At 49.9% G+C, this 23,640-nt stretch overlaps 2 protein-coding genes and 1 long non-coding RNA gene across 12 annotated transcripts in view; 1 reads left to right on the top strand and 2 right to left on the bottom strand.

The window, feature by feature from the left end:
- Positions 1-1,155: 1,155 nt before the first annotated feature.
- Positions 1,156-20,558, top strand: Map4k1 (mitogen-activated protein kinase kinase kinase kinase 1). Of its 4 annotated transcripts, none has more exons than XM_063252705.1 (31): positions 1,159-1,364; positions 1,531-1,588; positions 1,704-1,794; positions 2,549-2,613; positions 4,821-4,876; positions 4,965-5,012; positions 5,136-5,178; positions 5,260-5,332; positions 6,005-6,136; positions 6,462-6,524; positions 6,612-6,693; positions 7,130-7,246; positions 7,463-7,541; positions 7,996-8,054; positions 8,127-8,170; positions 8,249-8,293; positions 9,562-9,604; positions 9,954-10,116; positions 10,191-10,273; positions 10,910-10,994; positions 11,899-11,975; positions 12,068-12,128; positions 13,424-13,532; positions 13,621-13,679; positions 13,873-13,976; positions 14,487-14,661; positions 14,936-14,998; positions 15,512-15,601; positions 15,661-15,748; positions 16,449-16,504; positions 20,377-20,558. In XM_063252705.1, the coding sequence occupies exons 1-30, from the start codon at positions 1,266-1,268 to the stop codon at positions 16,462-16,464; spliced, it is 2,370 nt and encodes a 789-aa protein (XP_063108775.1). In that variant the 5' UTR covers positions 1,159-1,265; the 3' UTR covers positions 16,465-16,504; positions 20,377-20,558. The 4 variants fall into 4 exon arrangements, with proteins under 4 accessions (XP_013005352.2, XP_063108775.1, XP_063108776.1 ...); XM_063252706.1 differs by having other exon boundaries at positions 1,164-1,364; positions 9,954-9,981; positions 15,678-15,748; XM_003467243.5 differs by having other exon boundaries at positions 1,164-1,364; positions 15,678-15,748.
- LOC106027118 (uncharacterized) lies at positions 10,111-14,492 on the bottom strand. The gene is made up of 3 exons (XR_001200694.2): positions 13,610-14,492; positions 12,937-13,084; positions 10,111-12,141 (listed from the first exon to the last, which is right to left on the bottom strand). It is a non-coding gene; the product is annotated as an uncharacterized LOC106027118 (long non-coding RNA).
- A 221-nt stretch (positions 20,559-20,779) lies between the features above and the next one.
- Ryr1 (ryanodine receptor 1) overlaps positions 20,780-23,640 on the bottom strand; it is a 118,308-nt gene continuing 115,447 nt past the window's right edge. For all 7 annotated transcript variants that reach the window (XM_063252698.1, XM_063252700.1, XM_063252699.1 and 4 more), the window contains 5 exons: positions 22,106-22,262; positions 21,652-21,716; positions 21,465-21,565; positions 21,156-21,207; positions 20,780-21,015 (listed from right to left, as the gene is read on the bottom strand). In XM_063252698.1, the coding sequence (XP_063108768.1) occupies positions 20,920-21,015; positions 21,156-21,207; positions 21,465-21,565; positions 21,652-21,716; positions 22,106-22,262 (471 nt within the window). In that variant the 3' untranslated portion in view covers positions 20,780-20,919. The remainder of the gene's footprint in view (positions 21,016-21,155; positions 21,208-21,464; positions 21,566-21,651; positions 21,717-22,105; positions 22,263-23,640) is intronic.

The raw sequence follows: 23,640 nt of genomic DNA, 5'->3' as shown, positions 1-23,640 counted from the left end.
TGATTTCTTTTCAGGAGGCGTAATTGGCGCGTGCGCATTCGCTCCACCCAGGGGAGATTTCATGGCGTGAGAAAAGGCTAGTCTACCGCAATGCGCAGGCGCCTTCTTGGGGCTATGGGCGGGGCTTTCCCGGGTTTGGCGAATCCCCTCCCCTAGCCAGAGTGCCAGTTGTCAGAGCCCCCTCTTCTTCCTGGAGAGTCCGTATGCACGCGGGCGCTCGCGTTGTGTTGCGCATAGTTGTGAATGCGGACTTGTCTGGGAATCCACCTAGTAGCACGCACTTTGGTACTCGACCAAGATCCAAGGGAAGCGCGCTGTAAGGTCCTTGCTTCTGGCCTGGGCTCCTGATCCAGAATCCAGGATGCTCCCTTCATCAGTTTCAAGTCTTTAGCTTTGGTTGTCACCTCTCATCCCAATTCCTTGAACAGAAGCCGATAAAAATATTGCGTTCTGCGGTGAAGGAAGTGGGTAGGGAGGCGAGGGGCTCCTGGATGCCGCCCTAGAGGCCGAGGGCGAGCGCTCCATGCGTACCGCCATGGGTTATTCGTGCACACTGCAAGCCTGCGTGCACAGGCATGTGCCCCGCGTGTGGAGGTGTATGCTGTGAATACCTCCGCACGTGTACACACAGGTATCACAGCACAAGCACCGCACCTGCACTGTAGCAGGCATGCAGGAGTTTTAACATTTTTGAGACAGGGTCTCACTACATAATTCATGCTGGCTTCGAACTTGCAACAATCTTCCTACTTCAATCTGACGAATGCTGGGATTACAGGCGTGCACCACTACCACACCCTGCAGGAGCTAACACTGAAGTGCATGTTTGTGTCCCAGTGAGCAGGAATCTATACTACATAGTCATACCTGTGCAGACCTGCAAACTGGGTTGTAGCCAAACTCCCAAGCACCCAACAGTGGTTTAGTTAGGGGTTATAGTCTCGCCCAGAACGGGGGAGAGGTGCTGGGACACCCCCCAGTATAATTAGTATCGTTTACATCTCATTTACATCTAGCACTGAGCCTTCGGGGTGCAGAGGAGTCCCACGGGTGCCAAAGCAAACTGCCCCCCCCCAGCCCAGGGGACAGGAGGTGGAGCCCATAGCACAGCTCTGCAGCTGGGGCAGGAAGCGAGAAGAGGGGGGAGGCCACAGCCCGCAGAAGCAAGGCGGGTGCAGGGCTTGTGGGGAGGGAAGGAGGTGCCAAAGCTCGAGCCCTGAGGCCCTGCTGGCCCCTGGGCGCAGGCCCAGCTCCTGCCTCCAGGAATGGACCTCGTGGATCCTGACATCTTTAATAGGGACCCTCGGGACCACTATGACCTGTTGCAGCGGCTGGGTGGCGGCACCTATGGGGAAGTCTTCAAGGTGAGAAGTCCCTCTGTCTCCATCACCCTCAGAGTAGTGACTTTTAGAGTGAACCCCAGGAAGAAAACAGGCACCAAGAGGGTCCCAATCCTTAGCATGGCTTGGGGATACTGACGAAGGATTCAGACGAATGGAGCCTGCCTGACACCAACTTCCCCTTTACAAGGCTCGAGACAAGGTGTCTGGGGACGTGGTGGCACTGAAGATGGTGAAGATGGAGCCTGGTGAGAGGGAACCCGGGAACTTCAGCACCCTACTTCTACCCTGTGGGACATGAGGAGCCAGTCTCCCGTAGCTCCCTGCCTGCAGCTACCCTTTCTCTCCTGTCCCTCCTTGCAGACGACGATGTCTCCACCCTCCAGAAGGAAATCCTCATGTTGAAAACCTGCCGGCATGCCAACATCGTGGCCTACCATGGCAGCTACCTCTGGTGAAAATCAGCAGCCCACCCTACCTCCCACAGTCTAGTTCCCAGCTCAGAACACTCCTTTTTCAGTGGGCACCCCTAACCTGACCCCCAATCTTGAACTTTCACTTTTGACCCTGACACCCTGTCCTGACCTCCAGCTGTGGACCCCTATTTTTAACTGGAGGATTGCCATCCCGATCCCCAGTCTACTTTCCCACTTTTCTGACCAGATCTAACTTCATTTCTAAGGGCTCACCAAACTGACCTTCATAGTCTCCAAGTCCGAAATGAACTTTTCTGATACTAATCTCTCTTCATTCTGTCCTTTGGGTTCTCTCATTTTATCAGCTTCTTTAATACAAATTTCTAAATTCTCTGATCCCCAGAATAATTCCCAGATGCCCTTATGATGACCTTGTTCCCTAGACCATGCACCCTGGGCCCCTCCTACCCATCCAGATGCTGAAACGTGAGATCTCCACTTCATACCCTGGCTTAGCCTGAGATGACAGAGGAGTGCTCTGGATCTGGAATCCAGAGATCTATGCTTAAGCCAAGTTTCCCCTCAATATACATTTTCCGGCAGAGCCTGAGTTTCCTCCTCTGGGAATGGAAGTCTTATTCTGGTGGGCAAGGGGAACGAGGAAGATAAGAGCTAGTACATCAAAATTTTTACCAGACTAGAATAAGACAGTGAAGCAGGGCTATCACATAAAAAATGATATATTGCTCTGCTGTTATTATTATGATCATTATTCCTCTTGGACCTTTGTAGGTTGCAGAAGCTCTGGATCTGCATGGAATTCTGTGGGGCTGGGTCTCTCCAGGACATCTACCAAGGTCAGACGACAGACAGGGAACCCTGGGCCCCCTTGCCCCTCAAATCTACCCTGCCTGTCTCTCTCTCCCTCTCTCTGTGTCTCTGGAAACTGTCTTCCTGGTCCACATTCTCATCCAGCAAGCCCCTCTCTGGGCCTGGACCATGCTAGGGACCTCATGGTGACTCTGAAGGCCCTGGGCCCTGCCTGCCACCACCCCATGTCCACGCTGGTGTTCTGCATGCAGAAGCCTGCTCTGCCTCCCGATTCATCTCTTTGATGAGATCTATTTGTGTGTTTCTGGATTTTCTGGTACAGAGGAGGTATCCAGACTTCTGTTGAATGCATGGATGAATTTCTGATTCTGTCCCTCAGCCTGTCTTTTTAGTCTAGGGGAACTTTATGTGTGTACATGGAGAGGGGAGCATCTCTTTGAATTCTGTGCTTTTCTTCTGTTTGTTTTGGCGGTGCTAGAGATTGAATCCAGGATTTTTGCACTAAGCTACATTATATGCCTAGCCCTTTCCTTTTTCTGTCTTGTTGTTCTTCTTCTCCTCCTTCTATTTTTTATTTTTTGTGATTGAACTCATGGCTGTTGCACTGAGCTACATCTCCAGCCCTTATTTTTATTGTGAGGCAGGGCCTTGCTAAATTGCTGAGATATAACTTGAACTTGAGATCTTCCTACCTCAGCTTCCTGGAGTGCTGGGATTACAGGAATATCCACCATGCCTGGCTCCTTTCTAATTTTTATTTCGAGACAATATCTCTTTAAGTCACTGACTTCCCCAGGCTGGGCTGGAACTTGAGATCTTCCTGCTTCAGACTCCCAGAATGCTGGGATGACAGGCATCGGCTATTGTACCCTGCTCCTCTCTGATTTTTTTTTTTTTTTTTTTTTTTTTTTTTTTTTTTTTTTGCTTTTGCTCACTGAATCACTGATACCAACTTCTGTCTTCAGTCATCTTCTTGACTGCCGCTGGTCTCTTCCAAGACCTCAAATGTCAGCAGGAAGGGCTTCATTAGGAAGGGTCAGTCGGGGTTGGATGTGGCTTAGGAGTAGTGCACCACTTGCCTAGCATGCTCAAGGCCCTGGGTCCCATACCCAGCACTGCAAACAAACAAACAAACAAAAAAATGCAGGGGAGAAACTGAGGCCCACACAAAGGAAGTGACTCACCCAGCCTGTCTGTGAGATCTGGTCTCTGGGCACCATCATCTCTCTGCTGTCCTCTCTCCACCCATCTATCTCTTCTCATTCAGAATAGAACTGTCTCCCACACTTTGGTCCCTGTGTTGTTTGGCTCTGATCCCGTTTCCATGTCTTCTGGCTTGGCCTTTCCTCATTTGCAAGCACCGCTCTGCCATGTTTGGGTCCTCCCACGGCCAGGTCTCCAGTCTGCGCCCACCCAGCTGGCCAGCCCCTCCTCCCACACTTTCCTCCCCTCCACCCCTGCACTTGCTGTTCCTCTTCTCCCTACCAGTGGGACTCGACCCTTCATGTCCCCAGCTGTTACTTTCCCCTCCTCCTCTTCCTCCTTCTTTTTCATCTGCAGTACTGGGGATTGAACCCAGGGCCTTTGCACCGATTTATATATCCCCAGCCCTTTTTTAATTTTATATTTGAGACAGGGTCTGGCTAAGTTGCTCAGACTTGCAATCCTCCCACTTCAGCCTCCTGGAGTAGCAGGATTATAGATGCTGGTCACCAGGCCCAGCCTCTGTCAGCTCCTTAGTAGCCTTGCTGACCATCTGATGTAAAATGTCATAACCCTTCCCACACATATTTCCTGTTGTCTTTTCTTACCACTTATTAGCATCTTTCTGCTTCTTTATTTGCGGTGCTGTAGTTGGAACCCCAGGCCTGGCATGTGCTAGGCACGTGCTCTACCACTGAGCCTCGGCCATCTGGACACACTGTATTTCACTTGTGACCTTGCTTACTGTCCCCCTGTGGACTGTCTCTCCAGGAGGGCAGGGATGTGTCTCTTCTGTCCACAACCATATGCCTAGCACCTGCCACACAGCAGACAGTGGAATAGTTGTCTGCTGAATGCCTGTCTCCCTCTGGCTTACTGCCCTGCATGGCCACCTGTCATCAGCATCCCTCATCTCCTGCCCACTTCTCCCACGGGGTCCCCTTTCCTTTGGGCTCCTCTCAGCTGGTATGGGTGGGCCAGCTTCCTGGTCACCATCCAACCTTGGCCTGGCCCGGCCTGATCTTCACAGTGACAGGCTCCCTGTCTGAGCTCCAGATTAGCTATGTCTGCCGGGAAGTCCTCCAGGTGAGGAGAGGCCTGGGGCCTTGGAGGGGTGGCAGGGTCCTGCTCCCTGCAGCAGGCCTTATGGTGGCCCTTGCATGCTTCTCCCCAGGGATTGGCCTACCTGCACTCCCAGAAGAAGATTCACCGGGACATCAAGGTGTGCTAGGTTTGGGGGTGCCACAAGGAGTAGGAGAGTAGCATTTGAAGGGCTCAGGATTGAGCTGTGGGGTGGGGTAGCAGTGGACTGGGGAGAGCTCTCTGTCCCTCCTCTTGTCGCCAGGGAGCCAACATCCTTATCAATGATGCTGGGGAGGTCAAGCTGGGTAAGTACAACTGGTGGGAGTGCACAGGGGGGGTGACTGGGGTTGGTGGGGGAGACACTATATCACTCCCTCTGTCTCCAGCTGACTTCGGTATCTCAGCCCAGATTGGGGCAACGCTGGCTCGACGCCTCTCCTTCATTGGGACACCCTATTGGTGAGGGTACTGGCTGGGATGGGGTAGGGGTAGGCAGTGATTTTTCCAACCTTGGCTCCCTGAGAATTTTAACTGAGACTTTTTTTTTTTTTTTTTTTTGGTGGTAATGAGGCTTGAACTCAGGGCTTTGTGTGTGCCAGGCAAACGCTCTACCACTAAGCTACACCTCCAGTCCCCATCCCAGAACCGTGTCTAGCACCTCTGTCTTTGATTCACTTTGACTTTATCTGGTCTCCCTGTGCCCTTTCTGCCTGTCCTTCTCAGTGTTTGTGTTAGTTTTTATCTTGATCTGTCTCTCGATATCTGTCTCTTCTCAGCCTGTGGCCTTCTCATGCCTCTGTTTCTATCTCTCTCTGATAGAAGTGGAGACTTCCTAGTAGGGGGGACTGAACCCAGGGCCTTCACACTGAGCTGTATCCCCAGGCCTTTTTTACTTTTTATCTTTTGCTAGACAGGGGCTTGATAAGTCACTAAGTTGCCCAGGGTGGGCCTGAACTTCTGATCCTCTTGCCTCAGCCTCACAGAGTCGTGCCTGGCACTTTGTGTCCATCTTTATTTCCATGTCCCTTTGCATCTAGCTCTCTTAGGACCCCATTTCCCCTTGCCATGATCTCCATCTTCCTCTCCCTTTCCCTGTATCATCTCTGGCTCTCTGAGGGTCTCTGTCCCCAGGATGGCTCCAGAAGTGGCTGCAGTGGCCCTGAAGGGAGGATATAATGAGCTGTGTGACATCTGGTCCCTGGGTATCACGGCCATTGAACTAGCTGAGTTGCAGCCACCACTCTTTGATGTGCATCCTCTCAGGTAGGCAGGTGTGACAGGTGCCCTGGGTGCAGGGGCTCTGAAGATACCACACAGCTTCCCTGTACGAGGCCTCCCTGTGCTCCCAGAGCAGCAGCCTTGGCTGCAGCCTTCCACAGCAGAAGCCCTGGCTTGGGGACCCCAGCTTGAGCCCCCTGCTGCATTGACCATGCTCTAAAGTGTGATAAGTGGCTTCCTCTAAAAGTGGCCTCCTAGCACTTTTGAGTCCCAACCCTGCTCCCACTCATCCCTCACTGCTGACTGCTGACCTCAGTGCTGCTGGAACCCCCGCGGCTCTGGACTCCATGCTCTTCCCTTACTGTTCTAGAGTTCTTTTCCTTATGACTAAGAGTGGCTACCAGCCTCCCCGGCTAAAGGAAAAGAGCAAATGGTAAGGGGGTGACATGGTGGGGGAGGGTCCCACATTCTAGAAAGTCTCTGCTCCTCTCATCCCTGAACCTGCCTTCTTCCTCCCCAGGTCAGCTGCCTTCCACAACTTTGTCAAAGTCACCCTCACTAAGAACCCCAAGAAACGACCTGGTGCCACCAAGATACTGAGTGTAAACCTCCCTTCCCTGAGGAGCCCACCCCCCCTCTGTGATCCCCTAGAACCCTCAGAATTTAGTTCCAAAGAACTCCTTGCCCCCTTTAAAGCCCTTGTCCCTCAGATTTCTCCGGATGCCCCCCAGACTTTTACATTGTACCTTTCTGAGATCCCCAAATTACTAGAACTTGCACACTCCCCAAGGCCTCAAGATCCATTCCAGAGAGTCTTCTCCAATTCCAAGGAAACCTCTAGGCCACCTCTGAAATTCTCCAAGCCCCCTTCAGAGGGTCCTGAATTCTTCTAATCCCTTCAAGCTTCTGAGAATTCCCCAGGTTCCTGAATTCCCTAGTGCCCTGCTCCCTCCCTCGCTGGGCCTTCCACACTGGAAGCTTGTTCCCGCCCTACCCCAGCCTTCTGTCTACTGATCCTCCCTCTCTTCCCCTCTCCAGCATCAGCTGGTGTCCCAGCCTGGGCTGAACAGAGGCCTTATCCTGGATCTTCTTGACAAACTGAGGAACCCCGGGAAGGGGCCCCCCATTGCCGAGAGTGAAGATGAAGAACACGAGGTAAGGACCTTGACTCATCAGAACTTGGGAACCTCCAGGCCTTTGCTCAAACTGTGTCCCCCACTCAGCCCCCCAGGGATGTCTTCCTGAAGCCGCTCTAAGCCACAGCCTATGGAGGCAGGGGTGCTGTGGGGGAGTTCGGGGTGAGAGGAAGCTACAGGCTGCAGGGGGGTTGCCTGGGGCCATGAGTCCTGATGCTGCTGCCCCTCTGCCCAGCCGCCCCCTGCCATCCCTCGCCGGATCAGATCCACCCACCGGGCCAGCTCAATGGGGATCCCAGATGCAGACTGCTATAGTGAGTAGACATTCCTACCACATGGGGACACCTGACCCTAGAGATCCCTTCCCCTTCTGACCACCAAGGACCCTCATCACCATCTAATCCTATAAGAGACTCCAGAGAACCACAAAATTACCTAAAAATGATTATAGAGCCCCAATCTGTCCTGAACTGCAAACAGACCCCTCTGAAAACTTGTCACTGCCCTGACCCTCACAAGAGACCTCAGAAATCTCAGCAGCCCTGGTACCAAGTGGACTCTGAAAATGAACTGACTGCTCTAACCATCTCCATCTCTCGATCCCAAACCTTGACCCTCAAAATGAGACCCCCATGAACCAAGACCCCTCTTGTTAAGGGACAGTACCAGTCTCTTAAGACCTTAATTCCAGAGCTCCCAAGTCTGTTTCCTCTTCCCCAATCCAAGTTGCTGCCCTTGGGTCACTGGGTTGTCACTCTCGAACTCCAGGGCGCCACATGGAGTTCCGGAGGCTCCAAGGAGCAGAGCCCAGACCCCCCACTGACAGGGTAAGATGCCTTCCTGCTCCCCCACATCCCCTTTTCGCCTGGGCCATCGCTGAGCCCTTCCCTGTCCTGCAGGTGTGCTTACAGCTCCCCGGTGACCTCAGGAGCAGCAGTCCCAGGTTAGGGACCCCGGGGGTGAGGGTGGGGCCCTGGGATATAAGTGGGGCCACTGGAAGCTCATGCCTGTCACTCTTCAGGAGCCACCTGTCAGAGTCTGATGACGACTATGATGACGTGGACATGTAAGAAGCCAGCCCTTGCCCTACAGACTCTCACCCTAGCCCCCCATTTCTGACAGCCCCCCCACTTGACTTCACTGACACTCCAACCTCTCCCTGCCCTCCTTCCATCTCTGATCCTTGAGGCCCAGCCTCACTCCCAGTGCAGCCCTTCCCTTCCTTCTGCCCCAGCCCCTGGTCCCTCACCGCAGCCACCCTATATCCTTAACCTCCAACACCCGATGCCCCACTCGGTCCCAACCCCAGCTTTCACCTTTTATTTTATTTATTTTTTATTTTGGGGTTTTTTTTTTTTTTTTTGAGGGTCTTACTACGTAATGCAAGCTGGCCTTGAACTCACTATGTAGCCCCGGTTGGCTTTGAGCTTTAGAGATCCTCCTGCCTCAACCTCCCGAGTGCTGGAATTATAGGTGTACACCACCATGCCCAGCACCACCTTTTTTTTTTTTTTTTCCCGGTATCAGGGATTGAACTTGCGACCGCCTGCTTGCAAGGCAGGTGCTTATGCTGCTGAGCTAAATCCCCAGCCCCTAGAAAGTGTTTTGTTTTGTTTTGTTTTGTTTTGTTTTTTTCTGGTCTTTTTCGTTTTTAGCGGTACCAGGGATCGAACTCATGACTGCCTGTTTGCAAGGCAGGTGGCACCACCTTTTTATACCTTTGATTCAACCACCAACTTTAGCCTCCACCTTCCCTGAACCCAGACCTGACCCCAGTTCCCTCCAGAATGTCCTCCTGCTCCAACCCCAGATCTTTCCCAGATGTTGTTCCAACCTCCAAACCATCTCCAAACTTCTGCTTCAGCTTCTTCCCAAGCCAGCATCTTTTGTCATTTTGCTCAACCCCAGAATGCACCTCGGCTCCTAGAAATGCTAAGCAAATACTCCACCACTGAGACATAGCCCCAGCCCTGGTTCCTGAAAATGTTCCAAAAGCCAGACCTCCAGCCACAGATCCAAACCTTCACGACGGCAGCCACCATCTTTCCCATCCCCTGGCCAGGGACAGCCTTGAGGTCCCCTCCTCATTCATTCCTGCATGTCCGATGTGAAAAGTGAGAATGGAATCCCAGAGATTAATTACCTGAGAGCCTGGAGTGTGAAGACTCCAGCCCAGAGTTGCTGTTATTGTAGTCACCATGGCAATTTGTCCTATAAGCCCAGCTCCAAGTGACCCCTTCCTCTCCAGCATCCCAGTCCCAGGCCTCAGAGCCTGGCTACCCCATCTTCCCCTGTCCTTGTTCCCCACCTGTTTACTCCATCTTTGTGTTTCAGCCCTGCCCCAGTAGAGGACACACCTCCCCCACTGCCCCCTAAGGTAGGCCCCAAGGCCAGGTCCCCAGAGCCCAGGACCTGGTGCTGGCCAGGTCCGGGAGTCTGGCAGTCTGGGATGCTGGGTACACTGGGACCTGGAAATGGCATCCCTTAAGCCAGGGGTAAAATTCCTAGGAGTCCTCTGCTGGGTCCAGTATTAACCCTTTGGTTTCTGACTGTGCTGATATGGGGGAGTGGTGTTGGGAAGCCTGAAGGGGAGGCAGGACTTTGTGGGTGGATCAGAGCCAGGGCTGACTCAAAGTTCTGGTGGAGATAAGGCTTGGGTTGCAAAGAGTGTCCTCTCTCTGAGATCAACTGATGTATTTCTCCTTGCTCCTTGCTTGTCTCCAAAGCCCAAGTTCCGGTCTCCCTCAGATGATGGTACTGGGGGGCTGGGAGATGAAGGGCAGCTGAGCCCTGGGGTGCTGGTCCGGTGTGCCAGCGGGCCACCCCCACGTACCCCTCGTCCAGGGCCTCCTCCAGTCACCCGCAGCCCCCATCTCACCGCCCACTCAGGTAACAGGATGAGCTGGGGTGGAGGCTGGGCCAGGGTGAGGGGTCTCAGGCTGATCACCTCCAACCCCTCTCAGAACCCTCACTCTGGAACCCAGCTTCCCAGGAGCCTGACCAGCCCCCACTGCTGCCCCCTAAGAAAGAAAAGATGAAGCGGAAGGTGAGGCCGAGCGGTGTCCCAAGGGGTGGGTAGGGCTCGGGAGGGGAGTTCCCGGGTGTCAGACACAGATGTCTAGCTTCATGTGGCATAAGTCCTTAACCTAGAAACAGGCAGCACAGCTGGGGAGTCTGAAGCATAGAGAGGCTAAGAGGTTTGCCCAAGGTTGTATGTATAATAGTCCCCCCTTATCTGCTCAGGGCACGTTTTAAGACCACTAATGAATACTTGAAACCAGCTACACATACACACATACACAAATATATGTGTATGTATGTGTATTTTTTCCTATACATGCTTACCTATGATGAAATTAAATTCATAATTTTGTCACAGTAAGAGATTTACCCTAATAACTAATAATCAACTAGGATAATTATAACGGTGTACTATAATATTTGAAAGTTAGGGGTTTTTTTCCTGGAATTTTCCATGTAATACTTTTGGATCACAGTTGACTATACATAACTAAATCCACAGAAAGTAGAAGTGGGAATGAAGCAGGTGACTATACAGTTTGGAGAGGCAGAGGCAGGATTTGAACTCAGGCACTCTTGCTCCAGAGTTTTAACTACTGTGCCTTTCTGTCTCCTGCCCTCCTTCTCTGGATCTGCTGTCCGGCCCACGGGGCCCACCCAGGGATGTGCCCTTCTTGTGAAGCTGTTCAATGGCTGCCCGCTACGGATCCACAGCACGGCCGCCTGGACACACCCCTCCACCAAAGGTGGGCCTGGGCAGGGGAAGGGCATGAGGGGCTCAAGAAGTTGAGTGGCCCTGAATCTGGGCATCCAGCAGAGATAAAGGGAAGATGAATTAATAAAAACTAGGGAAATTACAGTGTGGGGAGAGAGGTGTCCAAATATAACATTGCCTAGAGTTTGGCAGACAGGATAGAAATGAGTGGCTGATAGCTGGAGGTTTATGGTAGAGAAACTGGGATCAGCATTTTGGGGTCAGAAGTTTTAGGGATCAGGCTTTAGGTGTGGTGATGCACACCTGTAATCCCAGCACTTAGGAGGCTGAGGCAGGAGGATGTATAAATTTCAGGGCAGCCTGGGCTGCACAGTGAGACTGTGTTTAAAAAAAAAAGTTTTAGGGATCAGAATGCAGCAAAAAAGGACAGAAACGAGGGGCCAAAGGTAGACAAGGTAAATCAAATGTCAGTGCTAAAGGAGGTGTGTCAGAGTTCAAAGGCCACATTGCACAAAACAAGTTGTGTTTGAGGGTGTCTTGAGTTTGAGGATCAGTGTGAAAACAGGAAGTCAGAAGTGGGCAGAAAGAAGGACAGAAATTAAATGGCTGTTTTGAGTGGCAGGTTGAAAGGTAGGGTGACCTCTGGGGAGATGAAGGGCCAGGATTTGTGAGTTAGAGTCAGAAGAACCACCAGAATCTGGCAAGTTGCTGATAAGGGACACTAAGACCGGCCTATGGGACTGGGCAGCATTTGTAATCACATTTGGGGAAACAGAGGCTGAGAGTAAATCAGTTTGGGCTGAGAGTTAGTGAGTAAAAGGTCAAAACTGAGGGCCTGAGAGAGAGAGGGGGTCACTGTTTGGACCCAAATTGGTGGAGACTGGCCATCCCAGGATGAAGTGGGTCCTAGTGTCCTGCTTGTCTGTGCCCTGCAGAACAGCACCTGCTCCTGGGGGCGGAGGAAGGCATTTTCATCCTGAACCGGAATGACCAGGAGGCCACGCTGGAGATGGTGAGGCCCTATGCCTGGGTTACAGGGTCGGTGTGGAGTTGGGGGACAGGGTCACCAGATGCCATATGACTCACTGCCTCCATTCTCTGCAGCTCTTTCCTAGCCGGACAACTTGGGTGTACTCCATCAACAACGTCCTCATGTCTCTGTCAGGTCTGGTAGTGGGCTGGGGAGGAGCGGAGGGTTAGGATTTGGGAGGTGAGTGAGCACAGCTTTAAAAAAAATAAGAGGAGCTGGGGATTTAGCTCAGCAGTGTAAGCATCTGCCTGGCAAGCATGAGGTCATGAGTCCAATCCCCAGTACCAAAAACAAAACAAAACAACCAAGTTTCCTTATCCCAAGCTGTGGGTTCAAATCCCAGTCATCTTTACAAGTAAGGCAATGGACTTCAGCACTCTGAACCTCAATTTTCCTGTCTGCAAATTAAATTGGGGCTCACAATAGTCCTCACCTCTCAAATCAGCCTTGAGGTAATTTCTATGATAAATTATATAATTTTGATGTTCAGATGACCATCAGACTTTATTCCACTTTGCTAAGACAGGGTGAGAGAATTACAGATTTAAAAATCTAGGGCTGGAAAAGCTCAGTGGCAAAGTACTTACACAGTATGAATAAGACTCTGGGTTTCATCCCCAGAATACCAAAAAAAAAAAAAAACGTATGTCATTTTTTAAAATGTTTTGCATAAAAGAATTTCTAATTTTGAGGTACACAACAAGCCCAAGAAGAACTTCTGGGTCTTTTTAGTACTGAGGATTCAACCCAGGATCTTGCACTGATCTGCATCCTCAGCCCTAGTTTTTACTTGGCAATAGATCTTGCTAAGTCATTAAGTTACTCTGGCTATGCTTGAAGTTTTGAGCCTCCTGCTTCAGCCTCTCAGAGTACTGGGATTATATGCGTGCACCACCATGCCAAGCACCCTACTCCCAAAGTCTCAGTATGAGTCCAGACTGACCTTAAACTCAATATGTAGCTGAAGCTGCCCTCGAACTCATGGTCCTCTTGCCTCAGCCTCCTGAGGGCTGGGATCACAGTCTTGTGCCACCATGGTTGACCCCAAATAGGATTTACGAGCCAGTTAATATCACATCTGTAATGACAAACTTCAGGAGAAATTCGAGATGTTTTTTCTTAAGCTTTAATATGTGTAGTATGTAATCCATGTAACTTCATCTGTCCCATGTGTAGTGTGTATCAGTGGTAACTCCTTGTGTGGCTATCTGGACTTTGAGGGTGGGGGAAATATTTATTTTGGTCACCTTTGTTTACCAGAGCAGAGCACAATACCTGGCCTACGCTGGGTCTTTAAAATGTTTGAGAGAGCAACCACTGAACAAAGAGGGCTTGGCACTGGCAGGCTTGGGAGTTTCAGAGGTGGGGGAAAGGTGGTATCCAGGTCACTAACTGCTTCCTACTTCCCCCCACATGTGTACACACTGCAGGAAAGACCCCACACCTGTATTCTCACAGCATCCTGGGTCTACTGGAACGGAAGGAGGCCAGAATGGGCAGCCCCATCGCTCACATTAGCCCCCACCGGCTGCTGGCAAGGTACCTGCTTCAGAACAGCACCAGTTCCTCGAACCTCCCCTCCCTCTACTGCCGTCCCATCACCCCCTCACACCTACCTCTTCGCCAGGAAGAACATGGTCTCCACCAAGATCCAGGACACCAAAGGCTGCCGGGCGTGCTGTGTGGGTGAGAGTGAAGCCCATGGGTGTACAAAGGAGGCAGGGCCAGGGCTTGGGCAGCGTCCATTGGAGAGGGATGTGGCATTAAGGCTAGGTGTCCCGAGCCCAGGGAAAGAAGGGGGCACTTTGGGCCTCTCTTCGGGGAACAGGCCGAAGAGAAGGACTGACTCTGATCCATTCATTCTTGCCCACACCTACAGCGGAGAGTACAAGCTCCGAGGGCCCTTTCCTGTGCGGGGCCTTGGAAACATCGGTAGTTCTGCTCCAGTGGTACCAGCCCATGAACAAGTTCCTGCTTGTCCGGGTAAGGGCACTGGGACAGGGGGTGTCCGCGCAGTGCTTAGGGCCTTGCACCCTTGGTGTGACCCTAGAGAGCTCCACCAAGGCAAGACCTTTCAGGAAGAGGCCACGCCCACTGGGACCACATCCCACTGGGACCCACCCGAGGTCCGTGTAGCAGTCTCACTTCCTGACCTTTAAGCTCCTCCACCTCACACCTGGGCTTGATTATGTCTCACACCCTATACCCAGTTTCCTACCCTCCCAACCGGTCTCTAAGGAGACTCCATTCAAGCGCTGTCCCTTTGAGTCTGAGATTTTGCTGTCCTTGAAGCCCTGTAGTTTGTGGTCCCTGCCTTTCTGTCGCAAAGGGGGCTCCCCTCGAGCCACACCCACCTGAGGCCACACCCCTTATCGGTTAAAGTCGCACCACCTAAATCCTCTGAGGCCTCTGACTACCTTGTGTCTAGAAGTCACATCCTGAGACCGAGGGCCAGGAAAGTCTCAGGCCCCGCCCCTCCCCATGGGCCCGCAGCAGGTGCTGTTCCCGTTGCCCACGCCTCTGCCAGTGTTCGCGCTGCTGACCACGCCAGGCTCCGAGCTGCCGGCCGTCTGCATCGGAGTGAGCCCCGGGCGGCCAGCGAAGTCGGTGCTTTTCCACACCGTGCGCTTTGGTGCGCTGTCCTGTTGGCTGGGCGAGATGAGCACCGGTGAGTTGGGCGGTCTCGCTGAGGGGCGGAGCTTATGTTTTCAAGAGGGTGGGCCTGAGTGACTGGGCAGAGCTTCCCCTGAGCCAATCCTGAGAAGGGCAGAGAATAACGGGTTTATTTTAATTGGTGAGTTTGATGACAGGGTGGGGCCTGGATGGTGGGTGGGGCTTAGCTTCCTTGCTTGGAATTTGAGGGTTGCCTAGCAGAGACAGACTTCCTGGAGCTGTATGGGGAACCTGACAGAGTTGCCCTTAACTAACTCCACCTCTCTCAGAGCACAAGGGAGCAGTGCAGGTGACCCAGGTAAACGATGACATGGTGATGGTGTTGATGGATGGTAAGAACCTTTCTTCTGCTCACCCTATCTGGTTCCATGCCTCTTCTGCCTCTCAGAGTCCCTAGCCTCTTTAGCTGGGGAGGAAGGGTGGTATAGCCAGGACTCAGGAAGGCTGAGACAGGAGAGTTCCAAATTCAAGCCCAATCTGGGGAATTTAGAAATTTAGCAAGATCTTGCTTCAAAATGTACCAAGTGGGGCCAGGGATTTAGCTCAAGCGGCATAAGCGCCTGCCTTGCAAGCATGAGGTCGTGAGTTTTTTTTTTTTTTTTTTTTTTTGAGTTATATAAAAATGTGAAAAGAAAGTATCCTGGGGAGGTAGCTTATCTCAGAGGCCTTGTGTTTGATAATACACCAAAATTAAAAAATAAAGAGAACGTCTGAGCGCCTCTAAGGCTCACTCCACTTCTCTCCCTTTCTTTTCAGCTTTTCATACTGAATCTGTTGCCCTGCTCCTTAGTAGCCCTTGCAGTCCTATTCACAGTTCTTAAGTCCCTCGATGTATCCACTTCTAGGCTCTTTGAAACTGGTGACCCCAGAAGGAGCCCCAGTCCCGGGCCTTCGCACCCCGGAGATCCCCATGACAGAAGCAATGGAAGCCGTGGGTAAGTGCAGGAGTGGAGCAGGGTTTGGGCAGAGGCAGGAGAGACCCTCCTGGTAACAGTGCTGCTTTCTCCTCAGCTATGGTCGGAGGTCGGCTTCAGGCCTTCTGGAAGCATGGAGTGCAGGTGTGGGCTCCAGGCTCTGACAGGGTAAGCCCTTCCCCTGCAGACCACCACTCTGCTCCTCCTGCCTCAGTTGTCCTGTCTGACAGATGAGCACAGAGGTCTCTTGAGCTGAAAAATCCCACCAAATGCAGCAACGGGTCCCATTCTCTGCCCCAGTCTTAGCCTGGGCCGCTGTGTGACCTTGTTCAAGGGATTTTGCTTTTCCAAGCCTCTTATTATCCAGCTGCAAAATAGGGATCACCATAGAGGTAGATAGGTGATTAAGAGCAGGAACCTAAGCTGGAATCTGGCTGGATGACCTTAGGCATGTGACCTGCCTGTGCCTCCCAGTCCTTGATTGGAAAATGGAGAATAAAATAGAGTTTCTTTCACAGAACAGTGTGTCAGACTCTGCCCTTACACTGTCTTTTTTTTTTTTTTTGGTTCTGGGGATCGAACTCATGACCTCCAGTTTGCCAAGCAGGCGCTTACACCACTGAGCTAAACCCTCAGGCCACACTTTTAATATTTTATTTAATTTTTATAATCACTTGTTAGGTACTAAAATTTTACAAGTCATAAGGTGAGGCACAGTAAGGTTAAGTAACTTGCTTCAGGTCATGCAGTTGGTGCATGGTGTAGGAAAGATTGGTTGCCTGGATATTCAGACTTTCCCTTGTTTTGAAGGGACCCATGCTAGGGGCATGCTGCTTCTTGACACTGACAGATACACACTTTTCCACAGCTACTACAGGAGCTGAGAGACCCCACTCTTACCTTCCGTCTGCTTGGCTCGCCCAGGTATGGTGTTGGGGAGGGGGACAGAGGAGTTGAAAGGGGCATCCTGGAGTGTCTGCCACCACTGTATCTTTGCCTGTTTCCTGCTTGCATCTCTGTCCTCAAAGGCTGTTCTCTGCATAGCAGCCAAGAAGCCATTTGCATATTTTAATTTTATTTCTATTTTAAATTGTTAAAAATAACATTACTTCATAAAGTTTTACAATACTGGGGATTGAACTCAGGGCCTTCCTACTTCCTACATCCTCAGCCCTTTTTATTTTGAGACAGGGCTGAGAAGTTGCCAAGTTCCCCGGGCTGGGCTTGAACTTGCCACCCTCCTCCCTCAGCCTACCTTAGTGCTGAGATTGCAGCCATGTTTCACTGGCCTACCGTTTTAAAATTTTTAAATTTTTCTTAGTGTGTATTTGCAGTGCACATTGATTACACTCACTGGAGGGCGCTGGTACACGTACATAATACATCTTAATTCTTTATATTCCCTTTCCCACTCCTTCTTCTCCCTCCCTCCATCTCTTGGTCCTCTTCTCATTTGCAAAAGACCTGTCTCCTTTTGCCCTATGATCTACTTTTTATTCTACTCTTTATATTTTGGGTTTTTCTTTTTTTTTTTTAAATCTTGTTCACTTTATTCTTCTTTCCATTATGTCTTCTCAGGTATTGTTTTATTTTGGTGCCAGGACTCAAACTCAGGATCTTGTGCTTGCTAGGCAGGAGCTCATGCTATATACCCGGTTTTGAGTTTCTTGTACAAGAGAAACTATACAGTATTTAAGTTTATGTGTCTAACTTCACTGAACATTAAGGTCTCAAGGTACATCCATTTTCCTACAAAAGATGCAAATTTATCTTTTCTTTATAGCAGGATGGTACTCTATTGTATAAAAATACCACATTTTTTCTGGGTGTGCTTATACACACCTGTAATACCAGCACTTGGGAGGCTGAGGCAGGAATATCATTGTGAGTTCAAGACCAGCCTGGGCTACAAAGTGAGCTCAAACCTGAATTGCATAGCAAAACCCTGTCTCAAAAAGACAAAAAAAAAAAACCAACCCATGGATATGCATATATCACTGCGACATGATGACTTTAACTCTTTGGGGAAGATACATAGAAGGAAAATTGCTGACTCAAATGGAATTTTTATTTTCAGTTTTATGAGGAATCTCCATACTTATTTCCATAATGATTGTAGTAGTTTACACTCCCACTAACAATGTAAAAGAGTTCCTTTTTCCCCATATCCTCTCAAGCTTTAGTTATTATTTGATTTTTTTTTTTTTTTTTTTTTTTTTGTCTTTTTGAGACAGTCTTGCCATGCAGTTCAGGCTGGCGTTGAGCTCACTTTGTAGCCCAGGCTGGTCTCAAACTTGCAACGATCCTCCTGCTTCAACCTCCCGAGTGCTGGGATTACAGGCGTGAGCCACCATGCCCAGCTATTATTTGATTTCTTGATGATAGCCATTCTTTCTGAAGTAAGATGGAATCTGTGTTGTTTTAATTTGCTTTTCTCTATAGCCAGTGATATTGAGCACTTTTTAAATGTATTCATTGGCTCTTTGTACTTTTTCTGAAAAGTGTCTGTTCATTTCAGTTTCCTGGGTTTTTTTGTTTTTGCTTTTGTTTCTGTTTTTTGGTACCAGGGAGTGAACTCAGGACCTTATGCTTACCAGGCAGGTGCTTACGACACTAAGCTAAATCCCTGGCCCCCAAGTTTCCTGTTTTTGATTCAGTCTTTTATTTTGGGGGGTCTAGTGTTTTTATTCTTTATATGTTCTAGATATTAGTCCTCTGCCCAAGGTACACTGTGCAAATTTTGTGTTTCATTCTGAGGATTGTCTCTTTACTGTTGTTTCCTTTGATGCACAGAAACTTATTTTTAGAAGCTTGTTAATTGATGTACTATAATTCCATTTGTTGATTTTGATGTTATTTCTCATGCAATTGGGATTCTGTTCAGAAAGCCCTTGCCTATGCCTATGTCTTCAAGAGTTTTACCTGTTTTGTCTTCCAGCAGCTTAAGTGTTTGTTTTAATATTTAGATCTTTGATTGATTTTTATTTTAGGTTTAATTTTATTTTATTTATTTGAGGCATAGACTTGCTACATAGTTCAGGCTGGTCTTGAACTCACTATGTAGCCTTCTGCTTCAGCCTCCCCAGTGCTGGGATTACATGTGTACACCGCCATACCCAGCCCATCTTTAGTTTAGTTTACTACATGGTGAGTGATCCAGCTTCATTGTTCATTTTGACATGGTTTTAGACTCAAGTTTCAAAAGTAATACAAAAGGGGCTGGGGATTTAGCTCAGTGGCATAAGCACCTGCCTTGCAAGCAGGTGGTCATGAGTTTGATCCCCAGTACCGATTAAAAAAAAAAAATGTTTGTGTTCCCTTCACCTGGATTCCCCAGATGTTAACCTTTCACTTTGGTGCTGGGGCTTGAACTCAGGGCCTTGCACATGTGGAGAAGGTGTGGTGCTGTGTCCTCAGTGCATCATTTCTAAGGCACATGATGTCAGCTTGATCTCTTGGTTAAGGCGCAGCCAACCAGTTCTCTCCACTGTAAAGTTCTCCCCTTGTAAAATCAAGTATGTCTGCGGGAAAATTTCACTGAGACAGTGTAAATGTACTCTTTCATCAGACTTTATTTTTTAAACCCCATTAATGTTTTTGTTTGAATCTAGTATTTTAGAATCAATTATGTTACCAAGAGATCTCAGTATTTCCCCATTTGTGGTACTAGGGATGGAACCCGTGCTCTCAGACACGCTGAGCATGCATCTTACTCCTGTCCTTCCTTCTGCATGTATTAGTGGGCATTCTGCAACAGCACCTCGCCTTTTTCCTTTTTTTTTTTCTCCAGTACTGAGGATTGGTGGATTGATTGGTTGGTTGATTGGTTTGGTTTGCTTTTTGAGAAGGGTCTCACTCTATAGTCTAGGCTGGCTTTGAACTAGTTTATGTAGCCCAGGCTGGCCTGGAACTCATAATGATCCTCCTGCCTAAGCCTCCTGAGAGCTAGGATTACAGGTGTGTCCCAATATGCTCAGCTGATTGATTCAGTTTTGATACAAAATCTCCTTGAGTTGCTACATTGCCCAGGCTGGGATAAACTTGAGATCCTCCTGCCTGCACCTCCTAGAATGCTAGGATTACAGGTGCTTTTTCACAACTGCCACCTACTACTTCAGCATCATCTCATGGGTTGCTATTTCATTCTATAGAGTGTAATTTGTGACCCTCATTATTTACGTTGAGGCACAAAGAGTCTCAGATTTAGCCAATGGTAGCCCTTTTAAGGATCTCATATGTCAGTGATAGCGAGCCTTTTGGAGCTTTCAGTAATACAGCCCACTACAGCACAGGTACTGTAGGTTTGCCACCACTGTCCTATGTCCTTCTGACATCCACAGGAATCTTTAAAATTCCAAGCTGATCATCTCCCTCTGCTTAAAATTCCTCTATATCCTTAAAAAACACTCAGTTCTGGCCATAGCCTACAAGGCCATGGCAAGCCCCAGCCTCCTTCCACTTCAGAGCCTTTGCACAGGCTGTTCTCTGGCCAAAACAGCCTTCCCTATGTTTCCCTGACTTCCCTCCTGAGCTTCTTTCAGGCTCCATCACGCATGCTTTGGTGCAGGCGGGGCTGACCTCCCAGCTGCTTTCCTTGCTTGCCCCATGCTGCTTTGCACTTCTGTAGCTCACTGGTCTGTGCTGGTCTCCCTCCAGCTGTGAGCTCCCCAAAGGCCAGGACTGTCTCATGGTTGTGCCCCAGCACTGGGCTGGCAGAGTCTCTACTTACCAGTTTGTGAGTGAATGAACAAATACATGAATGAATGAACACATGACTTAACTTCTCCCTTCCCCAGGCCTGTGGTGGTGGAGACACGACCAGCAGATGACCCTACTGCACCCAGCAACCTCTATATCCAGGAATGAGCCCTTAGGAGGGGTGTCAGGAACCAGAAGACCCTGCTTCCTCTCTCCAAAAGACACACTAGTGGCCATGTCACATCCCAGTCTTCCAATAAACATGATGTTAGCCCCTTGCTGCCATCTTGTCTTTCTTTCTTTTTCTTTTTTCTTTTTTTTTTTTTTTTTTTTGGTCTTTTTCCTTTTTATCGGTACCAGGGATTGAACTCACAACTGCCTGCTTGCAAGGCAGGCACTTATGCCGCTGAGCTAAATCCCCAGCCCCCCATCTTGTCTTTCTTGAGGGAAGGCAAAATTTCTGAATGCCCACTCTCCCAAAATTTCAGCAGTGATGGCAGGTGGTGCAGCACAGACTTTATTTCTCTGGTAGGAGGTTGCCTCTCTCCCAGCTGCCTTGGCGGGGAGGGGCTTGGGAGCTCAGAGGCTTGCAATGGTAATAAGGCACTTGAGGTGGGAGTGGAGGGCCAGCTGGGGGTGTCTCAGCTTAGCTGGTCCTCATACTGCTTTCGGAAACAGTCGCCAGCCGGGAAGAAATCCCAACATCTCTCTTGGTACATCTTCCAGACATACGACTCCTACATTGGGTATAAGAAGAATCCATCGGTCACATCTTCAAATGCTTGATATTGACTCCAGCTGTCTTCTGTCATCTGCTGAGTAGCCTTATATCAAACTTTCATGACCCTGTCCAAGTCCTTTATTAACACCCTCTTACCTGACCCGTGTGTTCTGTTTCATCTTTGTTTATCAAATACATTAGGAAGAACCTGAGAGAGGCAGGGAAGAACCATCCTTATTTTCTGTTTTCATTTGTTTGCGTTAGTATGGGGGATGGAACCCAGAGTCATCTCTTTATCTGAGCCACACCTCCAGCCCTGACCCTTACCTTCTGATTGGCCATCTGGAACCCACCCACAGGTACACCACATGGTCCACTAAGTAGCCAAGACTCAGTAGCCCCGCCCCTAAAGGTCACGCCCCAACTTCCTGATTGGCTAGTTCCCCTCCCCCCCACCGTGCTCACATATAATTGGCCAAATTGTGCTCCTCTAGTGTGTGGGTTTCAAACCCATGTGGTGTCGAATCAAAATAGTCGCTGCCTATTCCGCAGATGAAACACTTGGTCTGTGGGTAGTGAAAAACATCAGTCAGGCTTGTTTGGCACCCCCAGGCCCCAGCATCCCTCTGGGTCACTCCCATACATGACACACCTCCATATCCTCCTTCACTTGCTCTTGTTGGTCTCGGAGCTCACCAAAAGCATCGATAATCAGACCTGGAGTAGCAGGAGGCAGATTAGCATGTGACTTGGACCCACTTCAGACTCTTTCTTCTGGTTACCCAGCTCCGGGCCTGGCTTTCCATCCCTTATCTCCCCAATTTCACCCTGCTTCCTAAGAAGGATGAAACTAAGGGTTTATTGGGCACTTATTACGAGACACTCAAAGGTATGAGTTGTAATCCACATGATAACCCCATGAGGTTAGTACTAAAACACCTCCATTTTTGCAGAGGACAAAGCTGAGGCCCAGAGAGGCCACTCGGCTGAGGTCTCATGGTAAGGGGAGGCCGAGCTGGGACAGGAATCCAGCCCTCTCTTAGCTGTGAAGCTAACTCCTGCCTCTGGGCACTGAGTGCACCCGCACCCACACCACCAGTGCTGACCCTGGATGATAGCCAGCAGGATGACAATGACAAAGAAGAAGAAGGTGATGTCAAAGACCACTCGGTAGAGCTCATATTCATCGCCCGCTGGGTCCTCAATCTCATCCCCGATGCCTCCACCAGCTCGGACTCCCACGTACATGTGAAACAGGTAACACTGGGGAGAAGGAACAGATTGACCACTTAGTCCATCATCCCCCTACTGATAGCCCTGCATCAGGTGAGGCTGGAGACACAGCTGTGAGGGAACAGCCATCACCCCCGCTGTCTGTCAGGGATCACAGGTACAGCATTGGCAATAAGAGCTCAGAAGTGGAATGGGGAGGCCTGGTGGGATCAGCACAGGAAGCTTTGAAAGCCCAGTGAGGCATCTGAGCCAGCCCCAGTGATATGTGATCAGTGAGGCTTCCTGGAAGAGGCTGTGTGTGTGAGCTGGAACTTAAAGGGGGTGTTAGGTGAATGGGTAGAGGGAAAGAGTTCCAGGCAGAGAAAACCACATGTGCTACATTACCACTAGGGAGGAAAGAATAAATCTTGCAGACTGGGGATGCAGCTCAGTGGCAGAGCATTTGCTTAGCGTGCATGAGGTCATGGGTTTGATACTAAATACCACACCAAAAAAAAAAAAAAAACACCCTGCTCCTGTGAGGAACTGAAAGAAGTCTGGTGAGGCTGAAAAATGGAGCTTCTGTGAGAACTGCCTGAGATGAAGCAGGATCTGGTTCTATGGGTTCTGCAAGGCCCAGCCCAGACATGGTCAGAGAGCACTTCCTGTAGGAGGCAGCAGTTAAGTTGGAAGAGAAGGTGTCTGGTGAAGGGAGTGTGTGCATGTCACGCCCCAGACTGGGGCAGAGAGAAGTCAGGTGCAAAGGCCAGAATCAGAAGGAAACACATGGTCTCAGAGGAACTGAAAGAGGACCAAGCAGCCAGAGAGCAAAAAGCAAGAGGGATTGTGGTTAGACTTAGAAAGGTTAAACTCAAATAGCATCAGCTCCATCCTGGTTTTGTAAACCATGGCAGGTGATTCAGTGCTATCCGCTGGGTGTGAGAGAGGCACAAGAAGGTTCTGAGCAGAGGAGAAGGCAGGGCTTGGGCCACCCGGCACCTGGGAAAGACTTCATTCTTGCTCTGTGTCCCCAGTAAAGAAGCAAACCCAGTTGTCTTGGGGATGAGCTAAGGCCAGGGACCAATGGTGGAACAAGGCCGTGGGCGGCGGGACCAGCCCTGGCAGGCCTCAAATGTCAGGCTGAGGGGCTGGACTCTTCTGAGGCAGGGACCCATGGAGCTAGGTTACAGGTCCCTTTCTGACATTCACTCCCTGAAATGACTTCTTCATCTGTAGCCTCTGCCTCTAGGAAGACAAAGTTGTTAGAGTTAGGGTCACCATTGTTAGGTGAGGAGGAAATATATACAAGAACTGCATGCTAGGCTTTTGTGTTTGTCTATTTTGGTACTGAGGGTTGAACCCAGGGATCTTTCACTGAGCTACATCACTAACCCTTTATTTTTATTTTTATTTTGAGACAAGGTCTTGC

The sequence above is a fragment of the Cavia porcellus genome, unplaced genomic scaffold (genome assembly GCF_034190915.1).
Source record: "Cavia porcellus strain 051 isolate PalLab524CR breed Dunkin Hartley unplaced genomic scaffold, mCavPor4.1 scaffold_7, whole genome shotgun sequence".
Lineage (NCBI taxonomy): Eukaryota > Metazoa > Chordata > Mammalia > Rodentia > Caviidae > Cavia > Cavia porcellus.
This window is presented reverse-complemented; position numbering and strand designations above follow the sequence as displayed.